Source organism: Cuculus canorus, chromosome 2, assembly GCF_017976375.1.
Source record: "Cuculus canorus isolate bCucCan1 chromosome 2, bCucCan1.pri, whole genome shotgun sequence".
NCBI lineage: Eukaryota > Metazoa > Chordata > Aves > Cuculiformes > Cuculidae > Cuculus > Cuculus canorus.
In genome coordinates this window covers 125,083,454-125,098,040 of record NC_071402.1, presented here as the reverse complement: position 1 = coordinate 125,098,040, position 14,587 = coordinate 125,083,454, and the positions used below count along the sequence as shown (strand labels likewise).

Sequence of the window (14,587 nt, the reverse complement as noted above, 5' to 3'; positions counted from 1 at the left end):
AGAGTAAAGTAGAGGGGCAGAACTGCCTCCCTAGGCCTGCTGGCCATGCTTCTTTTTATGCAGCCCAGCATACGGTTGGTTTTCTGGGCTATAAGGGTACATTGCTGGCTCGTGTCTAGGTTTTCCTCCACCAGTAGCCCCAGATCCTCCTTGGAAAGGGCTGCTCTCAATCCTGTCATCCCTCAGACTGTATTGATACTGAGGGCCATCCCGACCCAAGTGCAGGACCTTGTACTTGGCCTTGTTGAACCTAATAAGGTTCCCATGGACTCACTTCTTAAGCTTATCCAAGTCTCTCTGGATGGCATCCCATCCTTCACGCATGCCAATCACACCATAAAAAGGCGAGTAATTTAAAGCTTCCTGTGACAGATGGAGAGCCCCACTGCACTTTGTGCGCTGTTGGCATCACAGTGCATATCACTGACTCAAATTACCTGGATGGCTGGAAACAGTCTCTCAATACATACATACAGATGTGGACCCCACTACAGGTTCAGACTCAAACAGTGCCACAAATACGGAACTTGTCCTTATTCACAGAAGGGATGAACTGCTGCACTTAGTTTAAATATCTGCAAATGAAAACCAACATGGCAGTGCTACATCATCCCTCCCTATGTTCAGAGGAAGAAACAGTGGCACAGGCTCTTTGGTAATAACAGCGGGATGACCAAGTTAGCCCTTAAACACTTTAGAGTATCACTGTTTTCTTCAGAAAAGCTTAATAAGTTTCAGAAAATGATCAAAGTCAAACCAGACACCAAGGGCCAGGTCACTCAGATCAACAATTAACCACTACTGTCAAATTACATTTCTTTTGAATACAAAGCCTGAGAAACTGCAGCAGCACAGGACTGCTTTCTACATCCTCTGTTCTCTCCAGTATTTTCCACATATAGGTGCTCGTACGATTAACAGGCTGTATTAGATTAGTAAGTACTACCAATCGGTCTTCAAAGCACTGCCATCCAATTCTCCTGCAGCTGTTTGCTCAGCTTTGTGGGACTGATCCAATTACCCTTCCTTCCCTGAAGGGTCTAAGCTACAGACACTTAGATCTGCTCAGTCCTACTTTGTGAGGAATTAAACTATGGACTGTAAGGGAAGGAAGCAACTATTGTTTCCTATACTGCAAGAGGATCAGAAAACCTTAATGTTGCCTACAATCAATACCTAAAAAGATATCATCAGTTTTAGACACTTCACTGTACTTTTGTCTTTTATATTTTTCTTCCTTTACGTTACTAACCTGGGTAGCAGTAAGATCCCACATGATTGAGTACCCTTAGTCAGCCTGTCAGGGGCAGTGCATACATGGCCAGAAGAGTCTTTTAAATACTATTTATATTTTAATTTGGCAAGCCCAGAAACTCTTAGGTATAAGAATACTGCAAGCTGTGGATTTTAGGTTCAATGGAAATCCCTGCGCAAAAGTTAAAAACCACTGTTTTGTATTAAACAAACTCTGTAGATATTGTCTTGTGTAATAAACAAGACAGTAAGAGCAGAATTCAATAAAACATTGTCAGACATTCTATGTTAATATGCTTTAATACCATGAGACACAATAGAATATCTTTAGAACATTTCATCTATAAGATTTCAAGTTAAAGAAAAAAGTATTTGAGCAAATAATTGTCGCCAGCAAATATTCTAGTTACACTTGTCTGTAGTACATTCCATTATGGTAAAAGACATGCAACTGAGAAGGTAGAGAATAGTTAAGTTGTCTCAAATTCATATAAATTATCACTCTACTGAAAATAAGATTAAAAACTTAGCCGAAAGCCATTCAAAAGCAAGCACAGTTTATGAGAACTCATGTAATGAGAAATATCGATAGTGAAAAGACAAAGGAGAACATCAAGTTAAGTACCCTTAAGCCACAGCAAGAGTTGCAGCAACAGGCATCATTTGAAAATCAGCGTAATACTGAATTGAGTAGGAGAGAGAATTCGCCAAACTACAGAACTACTTACTTTAGAATTCCATTTGCTCCTGTGTAAACTTCTATTGCATTGGGACTAGAAGGCAGCATGGTAATAATTCTGTCTGCTTTTTCTGCTACATCTGCTGGGGAATCCGTTACCTTTTAAAGGGGGGAAAAAAAAAAACAAGTAAGCTTACACTTCCTGTAACAGCAACATTAGACATGCTTGCTGAGTTTGTTTTCAGTATTCACAGGTCAAGAGCCCCAACTAAGCTAGGTGAAAAATTAGAACACAAGAAAAACTGCCCACTTAATGAAAATATTGACTAATTGGATCCAGTAGCAGAAAAAAAAAAAAAAAAGTCTTATCACAAAAGTTCCTTCAGAACGTCCATCAATGGGGATGCTTGTATTGCACCAACCCACTGATGAGTCTTCAATTCACTATAAACCATGCATCTATACAAAATATCACTCCGCATTGTTTCTAAGGAGGGACAACATGGATAACCGCAAAAATCTCACTTTTTTTCCCTTATATACAGCATTGGAAGACAGGACAACTGAGTAAAAAGAAAAAAATTACTTAATACACCTCTAAGTCTCTCCTTAAAAAAAAATCAGATGAACTAATGTTTCTCACAATATTATGGTTGACATTTTTAAAAAGGAAAATTATCAGTTAAAATATCCTTCATCAAAAAGGTCTGAACAAATTTCAAAAGTTATTGTTATGTATTGGTTGTTAAATAAATATACCTAAGTTTAATGGTCTATTACCTTCCCTAGCTCATTTTCAGAGGCAGGCAGTGGGGTATTTAAGATACATAAACAACAAGTGAAATGCTGACAGTTGAAGTAGTGAGTTTTACCTGGAAGTCATTTGCCAGTAAGATTTTTGTCCAATGATAGTTTTAAATAATTCACTTATTTTAAGAAAGCATCATTAATACATTAAAAAAACAGCAACAACAAAAATACAGTGTACTCTTTTTTAGTCCACAAGGATCAAATCTGATTTCACTCATTCAGGTAGTTTTCCTGAAATGAATTATATTCCAAGCAAGAAGCAAGATGAGCAGAAAGTAGATTTTGTTTGTGGTTAGGGGTTGTATTATTTATTTTCTAGTTATTGAATGACAAAGCCTTAATCTTACAATTATGTATTCGAATAGATATGTCATATATGTCTTAGGTTTGTAAACTAACAAGAAATGTCTTAAGCAACTTTTATGTGCTTCCTACTTAGTATGAATAAATTAGGATTTCCATATAACATGCCTTTAGGATTAAAGAAATGACAGTTTAACAGCTACCTGGAAGTTTGTTTCCTTTCCACAATGTAGACAAATCAACAGATTGATGACCTCATTTTGCTATTTCTTAACTACCGGTATGTGTTAACATTTTTGTAAGTTCTGATACAAAAGGCCCCTATGTAAATAAATTATCTTTTTATATACAACGTGTTTATAAGGTCTCAGCATCAGATAAAGCACGTTATATATACATTTATATGAAATGCCGAATAAAATCTTGAAGGAATTCTGGGATACAGCATGAGAAGCTTCTTGATTTCTATTAAAAAAAAAAAAAAAGATAAAGAAACCAGCATAGACGGGACCTAAAAATGCACAAGTTATGTTTCAAAAGAATAAGTTAATAGTACACAAAACATCTGGTATACTGCACAGTTATAAAAGGAAACATTCTCTAGTCTAAAGAACAAAGGTTAGGAGGAATAAATGAGGCAATTATAAGCAGAAAAGCTTCTATATCTGATTAGTTAATTTTATGACTTACTTCCCTGGAGACCGGAGAGCCTAGCTCTTTATATAGGAGTATGACACCTTTGACTTTAGTTCTGAGTATCTCTGGTTCGGTTCAGTCCCAATGCGTATTATTAGAGGAGAGAGGAAGTGCGTAATTGGAACATGACTTCATATACGTCTTCTTATTTGAAACTATTATCTCCAGTATTCTTAGAGGTTTGCAAGTTATCAATTGAAGATTCTGTAGCCCATTTTCATCTTTCAAACAGAACTTGAAAAACATACCATATTGGGCACACAACTTAAAAGCTACATCAGCCTCACATTTCCACATGGTTATATGGATAGGATATAGCTGCGGTTTGTTTACAGATGTAAACAATTCTTAAGCTACACAGATCTGTAGAAGACAGTACAGTAGTATTGTATACAGAAATTGATTTATTTCATCCATATCTTTCAAAACAATAACATGCCTTTTACATGACAAAAATGAGATTACAGATGTACACAGACTGGGAAGTGCTTCCACAACACTACAAGGAAAATAATTTTGCTACCTTTGAAGTAAGTAGCAAAAAAGTGGGAACTGAAGTGTGAAATTTCATTCTTGACTTTTTAGAACTATTAACAAACAAGATTAATAGCCCAGAGGAAACCTACCTACGTGATTCAACAAGTAGGACACAAAACTTTTTATTTGTGACTTTCCATCTCAGAAATAAAGCTGAATTATCTGAAAGCCACTAAGAAATATTAATCATTTTAAATCATTAAGAATGTGTGTGTAGCTTTAAAAAACATACCAAGTACCAATTGTTGATTACTAACATAGACCATACTGGCTCAAAGTAGCAGTCCACCAAGTTCTGCACATATTCTGACACTTGCCAGTTCAAGCAAACTTTTGCAGTATGCAACTGCATAGCGAAGAATTTTCTTCATACTGGTCCCTGTTTTATGCCCTTCAATACGCACATCTGCTTATATCTGTCCCAAAATGCTTCTCTATTTTTTGTTTATATTTACAATAAGACAATTAATAATTCTGCTGGCTGGAAATGCCATTCTTACTGCATACAATGAAGAAAGCTCTATTTTTATGCTGCTTTATGCATCAGATGACTTCAGTTACACTGTCAGACTTGTGAATCTGAGAGAAGATCCAACAGTATGTGAACTGAAGCAAAGTAGTGGTGTGACACATATGCACTCTGCCGTGTGAGAAAGAAAGTGATAACTATGAGAAAAGGAAAAGACAATGGAGTGTGAAGGCAGCCTACTTGCTCACAGCACTGTTCTGTATTCTCCCTTGTTTGTAGCTTTGCAACTTTCTTCAAGTCTCACCCCAAGGGTTTCCACAAGCTCCTGCTCAGCCAGTTGTCCCCTTACTATTCACCATCAGCAGGCAGGTGGCTGCCTTATAACATATACTACCTCTCAGTTCTACACTTCAGACGTTAAAGAAAGCAGTCACATAATATGCAGTCATGATCAAACTTCCCTCATCCTCCATATACCTAGGTAGTAGCACTGACATTAAACAAGGGCCATTTGATAACATTTACTGTCTCTTGGGAGGCATCTTTTCACCTCTGTAACTCTCCTGATGTTTTTGCTCTACCAGTCAGACCTGAGAGAAAGCAGCCCTTGGAGCCCAATGTACCTGCTATTGCAGTTTCTACAAGGCCCCCTGGACTCACAAGTTTCCAAGTCCTGAAAAAAATGGTGGAGTAGGATTTACACCTATAGATCAAGAAGAAGAAGTTATGTTCACATATTTTCTTTAAGAGTGTTTTATTTGTATATAAGCCTACCCATGTATTCTCTTAGTGATTTACGATCTTAAAACATACTTCTAGCTTTATTTTTAAAAGCATTACAGTCCACCTTTAATATCACATGTTAAGTCCTGCAGTGAATGCCAAAGATTCTATTTCTATGGCAATAAGCTTTACAAATTGGCAGCCACAGCAAAGAGATCCCACTGCATAACATGAATTAAAAATATAATCAAGTGTTCAAAACAGACTTCCTTTCCATTTGCCCACCCTCATATTCAAGATGGTCTGGTTCATGCTTGAGGGTCTCAGCTTCTTTTAAAAAATAAAAACAGTAGCAAGGAAAACGAGCTGAAAAGCTTACTTTCCCACTGAAAGCCAAGATTCTGTAATTATTCATGGGGAGCTGCACTTAATTATCAACAGGTGCACTTCATAATTTTATCTTTTAGGAATACTGATGTTACCTCATTATTTAAAACAGCTGCAATTAGCTCCAACAGTTTAGACTTTCACAGAATACAGTTCCTCTACCTAGATCTGCCTAAAATTTCCTTGCCATTGCTGGAAAATTCCCTCCTATCTTCTACGCTGTCACACCAGAGTATTATTTTCGTATCGGTTTCTCCTTACCTGAGTTTATTTGTTTCAGTGTTTTATGCACCTATCCATCCACCCATACCTATCTAAACTGTTATAGTACTGAAGTATGTAAAAAACATGCAAATACGTTTCAGACACTCAGAACTGAGCCAGCTATCTGAGAGACTGAATGGATTTCTGGCTGTATTAATGGATCAGCGAAAGGAATAGCACTGACTGGAACAAGGCCAAGATTTCACAGGGTACATGGCAGGAAGGTAAACCTCCTTAATGTGATCAATTTCCTTCCCTCCTTTTTCGTTTTCATTCCTTCCTCTTCTCTCACCATAACCTTCCCTGCCTCCAGGAGAATGAGCACATATATAATTAGATTTTTCCTCTGCCCCGGAGGACTGCACCTTGAAGCAGCAGGAAAGCTCATATGTCTCTATAACCCTTACAGCTATGCCAGCAGGAATTTTTAACTAGGGTCATTTAACCTGAAAAGGTCAAATTAGGAAGCAGATGAAAAGCAGCCCACTGGCCATCTAGACCTGGGGGAGGAGGAAGCAGGAGAAAGAAGGAGGTGAAAGAACAGGCCATCAAACTACTCTCATAAAAAGGGAGGAAAAAAACAGCTAAAGAAGCCCAACAAGGTAGCAATTCTGGCTAACAGCATGAAAACTACTAAGGGTAGAATCATGTCTTGCTCCAAGTGAAACCTCCCAGATTCAGACTGTATTCACCACGTTGTTTTAGTTCCAATTGTGATCTTAACCAAGAAAAAAACCCCAAGGTTATTTAAAAGACATTGCATGCAAGAACCATTCAACACATACAGTTATTGTCAGAATAAACAAAGTTTATTACTATACCTGAGCACCCAAGTCTTGAAATTCTTTGCAAGCTTCTGGGAACACATCATACACAATAACTGGATATCCATGTTTTACCAGGTTTTTCGCCATCGGATTTCCCATGTTACCCAGCCCAATGAATCCAACTGGTGTTTTGGAAGCCATTGCCCTAGAACACACTGATTTCAAGCAATAAATATCAATATATTTGTATTTTAGAGTAACGCATAACAATGATGTAACAAAAGCTAGCATGCAATAAGTTTTCATTGATTTAAATAACTTTATGCTTAAAAAGAATAGAAATGTGGGTGCTATTCTACGTAATTTAAAACATAAATTATAGCTCATAGTGGGCCACAAGTACCATCCTAGAATGATTTTTCTATGTATCAAATAAAATTAATTAGGAAAAGGTGAGTGTTTCAATAAGTATAGTAAAAATCAAACTTCAGCAACATCCCTGAAAGCTAAAGTCTAAGAGCTCAAATACAGACTTAAAATATGCAGGCTTGTCTGTGTTTTGTTATGTGTCTAAATCTTAAACTGGATATGCAAAATCAAATTCTATATACACTTTAGAGACTCCTTATTTGCAACTTTGGTTGCAGCCTCAGGGTATAGCACCTGTTCTCCAGAAATGGGCTGAAGCTGCCACTGTATTTCATGCAGCCTCTCGAAGACAATAACTGGACTCCTCTGACCCTGCACTCAGATATTAGCCACTAACTGAAAGGTGAAATTCTCCATAATAGGTCACTGCAAACCTTTTGTACTGCAGTTTAAATGCAAATACTGAAAAACAGAACAAACTATAGTGTCAATAAAAAATGATGAAGTCTTTCCAGGAATAACCCCTGTATTCTATTTGCTGAACTACCAAGACAGAACTACAAAGCATAATCTACAATCTGCGGAAAACACTACAGTTTCAGTCAGCTACTTTTATAAGTAGTCAGATAGTATGAAAAGCTGGAGAGCAAGGAGCCTTGCAGATAGCCATCTACCGCAATCACTGCCGCATCACTCCAAACACTCCTCATCCAATTTGGCAGTGCCAAATCTTCTTTGCCAATTACATAAAATAATTTCTCCTTTATGACAAAGGAAAAGGTTGTGCAGAAAAAATACTAAGGCATGTGGCAACTAAATGGTCAGAAACAAGGCTAACTAACTACTGTAACTCAGTCATACGCACAGGAAAAGTTCCTAAGCTGGATCTAAGCTCTAAGAGGTCTCAATGCTTAGAAAAGAATCCTCTCTAGGCCAATAACACTTGATTAATCATTTTAAAGTCTTTCTGACTTTAAGCTCCTTCTTAGCCAGCAATGGTCATGCTCTTTCATCTGCAGCACTATTTTGGAAGTGCCACATTTAATAAATCAGGTTCGTTGAGAGAACTTTGGTCCGAGACAATTTCCACAGATGCCTGCAGCAATTACATAGCTAGAGAAGTAACACAGCTTGAAAGAAAACTGCACTGGGAAAACACTGCAAACAGATAAGTCAGGAAACGAGCACATTCCTTTTTTAAGAAGTGCTACGTGTCAAATCTAGGAAACAAACCAACAAAGAGCCTAGAACACCATCACTAGCCATAGTAAAAATCTTGGAGCCTTTTATTCTCATAGTTTCTATGAGTCAGTCTCCCTCAGTACATCACACTAATCCAAATTTGCTCCTTTTAATAGCCTGAAGCTTCCAGCTTCCGAAGGAGGTTCAAATCCCAGTCTTCAGCATTTTCCTTCCTTTGCCCCTTTATACCAGTGGATCTTACCTACCTTGACTTCAGTAAAGCTTTCAAAACAGCCTCTTCTAGTATTCCAGTAGCCAAATGGGGAAAGTACGTACCGGAATGGACTGCAAGACTGACTGATGGAAGAAATATTGTCTGGACTGTTGGTCTTAAACAACAGTTATCAGTGGTTCAAAGACAAGCAACAGTTATGCGTGATATTCCTCATGGGTCAATACTGGGGCTGCTGCTGTTTAAAAATTTCCCCAGTGACTGTGATCATGAGACATAAGCACCCTCAGCAAGATCACATCTGGCACCAGACCTGGGAGCAATGACTGAAAAACTGCAGGGAAGGACCACCCTTCAGAAAGAGTAGTACATCCTTGCAGCAAAAGGTTAGTGACATACCACACTACATTAGCAATATAATATCCAACAAGTCAAAGAAACCAGTGATTCCACTGTACACAGCACAATACACAAGAGATGTGGTCAATCTACAGATAGCCCAGCAGACACCAATTAAGATGACTGAGGAGCTGGAGAATATGGCATAGGCTAAGGGAACCATCTAGAGAAGTAAAGGCTGATTGCAGTCTTCTACTACTGTATGGATGGAGTGGGAGAGAAGAAGAGTTACAGAGCAAACGAAGCCAGATTCTTCACAGAAGTGTACAGAAATAAGACTAAGGGCAATGGCCAAAAGCTGCAGGAAGGGAAATTCTGGTGGGAAATAAGAACAGTATCCCTGATTAAGGGAAAGCTTCTACACTGGAACAGGATGCACAGAGAAGTGGTGGAACCTTCATCCTTGGAGCAAACTTGAAGCACCCTAAGCAACCTGATCAATCTTTAAAGTTAGCCCTGCTTCCAAACCTTAGTTTCCTTTGTTTCTGTGAATTCCAAGTAACCTCATCAAAGCATAAATCCAGCTACCATGACTAGGCTCATTCTTCTAGCATCTTTTCTTTTATCCCAATCTCTTCTCACCTCATGGACATTTAACCATCATCTCAAACTAAATATCAAGAAATCTCTTAATCATCTTCAGAAAAAATTCTTGATATCGTTTTTCTCTATCAGTTCGGAAACCAACAGTGACGCCTGTCACACAAACCTACAGAATATCTAGGTACTGTTTACTGTTTGATACATGGCACAGGCTTGGCTTTGAAATAACTGTATAATTCAAACATCTCAGGATTGATATTCTGCAAACTCACATACACGTATGCTTAACTAATCCCATCAATTGGATAGGCATTTGCACAAACTGTCCCTGTGGTATTGAGTGCATTTTACTTCAATCATAAAATCTACAGTAACCTGCTGCAACTACATGGCTGGAAAAATGCCCAGTTCACATCCAACTTATAACAGAGGGCAGAACATCAGAAGTAGGAGCAATAGAAGCTACTTTTAAAATAATCACTGATACCATGTGAAACTACCTCTCCTTCACGGGGAACATTAACCATCAACGTTAATTTACAGATCAAGTTAATTGTGAGCAAAAGCAGCTACAGCTACACTGTCTCCAAAGAATTTGGGCATTTCCCAGGAGATTCTTTGTTATTGTCTTGAGAGAACACGTGCTCGCAGAGCTCCAGGATTGTGAAGACTCCATTGATGATTTCACAAGAATTTTACCTTAAAAATAATTTATTTGAAAAATCATCAAGAGTTCATGAATATCTTGATGGCTTTTCTTGAAGAAAAAACTTCCATTAAGAGAGTAAATTCAGAAAATGCACAGATTGCAATTTTGTTCTCAGAATATCTGGCCTGTAAATGACCCAAAGCTTGTCTCTTTAAGCTTCTAGCTAAAGATACTGAAAGTAATTTTCTTTTTTACCAGAATGATGACAGTTACAAGTTTAGATCATTTCAGATGTTTACATTTCATTTTACACTACCTCCTAAAGTAATGACTCTTACAATTTCAAGAAAGAATTTCAGCTCCAGTGGTGCCTTGAAGTCACTGCAAATACTTGACTGCATAGACAATATAATCTGCAGTGCAGAGGACATCTCTTTGTATTCAAACAGAAAGGAATTAATAGCTGGATAGGACCATGGGCAGTAGAGCTGGAAAAGGTCGAATATGCTTGTACTCCAAGGGAAATTATAATCCACCTGTCCAAGAACAGGACTTAGAAACCAGTAACTCTCAAACTGTAATCTCATCTATATTTCTTACTTTTCAGCTTTATACAATCTATTTTGAACCATGTTCACCAGCTCCAGGATGGAATCCCTAGCTCCACAGTGAAATGAAACCAACAGATCTGGCGCTGGGGTAATAGCCCATAAACTCCTGTCCCACATGCATCAGAGTGGTTGCGAGTCATATTAATATTCTTGATATTGATATATTCTCTACTCCAGAAATGATCAGATTTAACAGCAGCACTGGAAGATGCCCAAGGAAAGCTCAAAGGAAGCTCAGCTACTGAAGTTGCTGGGTTTGTTCAGGGCTTTATGAGCCACTAAAAAAAGGAATTTGCCACTGATTTAGCATCTTTAGTTCTGCTACAAGTACAACAGAAGACACCATCCCTTTTCTCTTTCTTGCTTTGAAAAAAAAGGATCAGACAGACTTCTCTATGGAAACTCAAAATCTCTACTGAACTAGATCCTGGAGGGAACTATATGAAAAAACATGTAAATTAGAAAGGCCAGCTGTACATGGGCAGAATCAGGTCCTTCTGCTCCTAGAAGCTTTTGCCAATGGAATTTAAATTGCCCCAGGGTCACAAGCTTTCAAAGGTTATGCAATCATTTTGAGAAGTGCACTGAACAAAAGTCATAAGTTAAGAAGATGACAAGACTCTAAATTTGGCCAGATTTACATTGAAAACATCCCACTTGCTTCTCCTTGCCTCCATAAAGGTCTGCTGATGGAAAACAGGCATGCTACCTTGTAACAACCAGAGTCTTCTTACCTCATTTTTCTTATCTGCAGCTATACCTCATTAAATGTTTGGTAATGCAGTAGAGAAAAAAAAAATGCAGTAAGTACTTTTCATCTAAAAAGAGTATCAAGTGTATACTTAATACCTTAATTAAGTTATGTGCTGGACTGTAGAGCAGCAGGTCTTTCTGTCATAATCCTTGCTTAGTAATTAATTAATGCCTCTCTGCATCAGAGAGCAGAATCATTCAGCAATTCAAACACAGCTTGGTCACATACACCTTCTCCATTAAGCACCTTTCCCAGGGACTGCCAGCTGCATATCACAAGACTACATGATCTCTGTCAACTATCCAACTTGCCAACACACAAACATACATTCTCCGAAATCTGCCCTTACCTATTTTCCTCCTAGATGATTTAACAGTGTAAACACACAGAAGAAAAAATACATCATGGTTTGCACCAGCTGCAAAGAGCAACTGAACAAGCAACTAAGGAGCATTTACTAAGTGAGCAGAGACAGCCCACTCTCTATTCAAGGTATAGTGTTGGACAGCTCTCAGAGCTGGCAGGGCTCCTTCATTAGGATGGTGTTTCATTCGTAATGACAATCAATGAAATCACAACCCACAACACAACTTCTAAACTACTCGAAACTAGAGAAAAGGACAGCAAATCTAATAAACACATTAGAGATCGGGAAACCTCAACGTACAACTAAGCAGTAGAGCTTAGCAACTAAGAAGGTTTAATGCTTAAGACCTTCATCCCATAAACACTTCTCAGAGCCAACGGGACTTTCATCATAGTCACTAATGAATAAGTAAGTCAGAGCTTAAACACTGTGGATGAAATTCTGTTCTATGGAAGTTTCTTGGGGGAGTCACTACTACCCCTTCATCTTAAAAATGGTTTCTTACTCAGGTCTTCAGGCAAAGATTAACTATATTTTACAATTTCAAGCACCAGAGTAGTGTTCTGGGTTGTTTTTCACACCTGTGCTCACCATGAAGAAATGAGATCCCTTCAATCTCCTCTACATTAAACATGACTGTTGGAATATTGACCAAGACAGCAGATTTCAAAGGTCTTACAGAAGTATCTGACAGCTACCATCCAGAGAAAGTTCAAAACATATCAAAAGACACTGCATTCAACAGCGGTTTCACAAAAGGTACTAACTACACAAACAGGTCTCCTGTATTTAACTTTACTAGCATGTGACCAACACGCCTGCTGCACCTGAGCTATTACTTAGCACACCAGAGCTGTAACTATAAAAAGCTCACGCTGAAAGCTAAAAATTGTCAAACACTTTTCATTGATTACTTTAAATGAGGCTTGAAGGGGAATTACAATTTTTTTTGAAGTTATTTACTTAAAAGAAATTCAGTAATTCCTGAAACCTTTTGCTATGTTACAAGATTTTAGAACCATATACCATTTAAAATAATATATTTCTTCCACTTTGACACTTGAAAAGCCTTCACCTATTTGTTGGGAGTCTAACTGTACACTGACATACATGAGCAAAGGACTGCTATGAAAATGGCATTGAAAAGATGAGTATATAGTTTCAATTATCTATTTCAGCAGATAAAATACTTGGAAAAAGTTGTGTGCTTCTCAAGACTCTGAAAAGTGAGCAGGTTTGGGCTCCAGTTCTCCAAATGCTCTTCCTTCACTTGCACTCACACGACACGTAAAGGTGTCTGCTCCTTCCACCACCTATACATTAACCCCATGTGAGTGAGCACCTGTGGAGCTGGAACATGAGGAAGTGCCGCTAGATTTACCTTCAGTTTGAGGAAAATAATCAGATGCAATGATTGAGAGGGTTGAACTGCCCAACACTGGGTGACAGGTACTGCTAACATCTTACAAGTGTCACAGGAAACACTTGCAGGCTCTGTCAATTTCCAGGCATGCAATTTTAAGCAAAAGAATCATAGAATCACAGAATGATTCCGTTTGGGAGGGTCTTTAAGGATCATCCAGTTCCAGTCCTCCTGCCACGGGCAGGGACACCTTCTACTAGGTCAGGTTGCTCAAAGCCTCATTCAACCTGGTCTTAAACACCTCCAGGGATGGGACATCTACAGCTTCTCCGGGCAACCTGTGCCAGGGCCTCACTAGAAGTAAAAAATTTCTTCCTAATATCTAATCTAAACCTCTTTCATCTTAAAACCGTTATCCCTCGTCCTGTCACTGCACTTAAAGAGGAAGCCCTCTTTAAGTTCTGGAAGGTCGCTATAAGGTCTCCCCAGAGCCTTCTCTTTTCCAGGCTTAGGAACCCCGACTGTCTCAGCCTGTCCTCGCACGGGAGGTGCCCCATCCCCCGATCATCTTCGTGGTCTCCGCTGGACCCGCTCCAGCAGCTCTATCTCTTTCCCGTGTCGAGTACTCCAGACACGAGCGAACACATTTATTGCACTGAAGCCCCTCGGCAGCTCCACCGCGGCCCCCCGGTCAAGGGGCAGCGGGAGCCCCCAGGGCCAAGGGCAGCGCGGCCCCAGCGCTCCCGGCCGAGACCCGGCGCTTTCCCGGGCAGCTCCTTACCCATCGCCGCCCGCACCCGCCTGTGCCAGCGCCACCAGCCCGCGGGTCCCCCGACCAGCGTCGCCGCGGCCATGCTGCGCCCCCGCGACAAGTGACCTCGGGCCGCGCCGCCACCGCCCCGCCCGCCGCGGCAAAGCGATGGCCAATCGCAGCCGAGCCTGGGCGCCGCCCGGCCAATGGGAGCACGCGGAGCATGCCCCCTCCGCGGCAGCAGCGCCAGCCAATCGCAGGCCAGTCTGGGTGCCGTCCGGCCAATGGGAGACCGCCCACCACCCCGCCCACCGCGACAGCCAATCGTAAGCGAGCCTTGGCGCCGCTTGGCCAATGGGAGCTCGCGATGCCAGCCCTCCCTCTCCACGGCCGGAGATGCGGGCGGGGCGGAGGCCGGGCCGGCTCTGGGCGCCTTATTGGGGCCGCGGCGGGGAAGTGCGTCCCGCTGCCTGCTGCT

The 14,587-nt window shown here is 40.1% G+C and overlaps 1 protein-coding gene across 1 annotated transcript in view; it reads right to left on the bottom strand.

Moving 5' to 3' along the window:
* HIBADH (3-hydroxyisobutyrate dehydrogenase) overlaps nt 1-14,271 on the bottom strand; it is an 84,895-nt gene extending 70,624 nt beyond the window's left edge. Inside the window, exons 1-3 of the mRNA XM_054059661.1 lie at nt 14,140-14,271; nt 6,944-7,104; nt 1,983-2,092 (exon numbers count right to left, since the gene is read on the bottom strand). Coding sequence (XP_053915636.1) covers nt 1,983-2,092; nt 6,944-7,104; nt 14,140-14,212 — 344 coding nt within the window. The 5' untranslated portion in view covers nt 14,213-14,271. The remainder of the gene's footprint in view (nt 1-1,982; nt 2,093-6,943; nt 7,105-14,139) is intronic.
* Nucleotides 14,272-14,587: the final 316 nt, after the last annotated feature.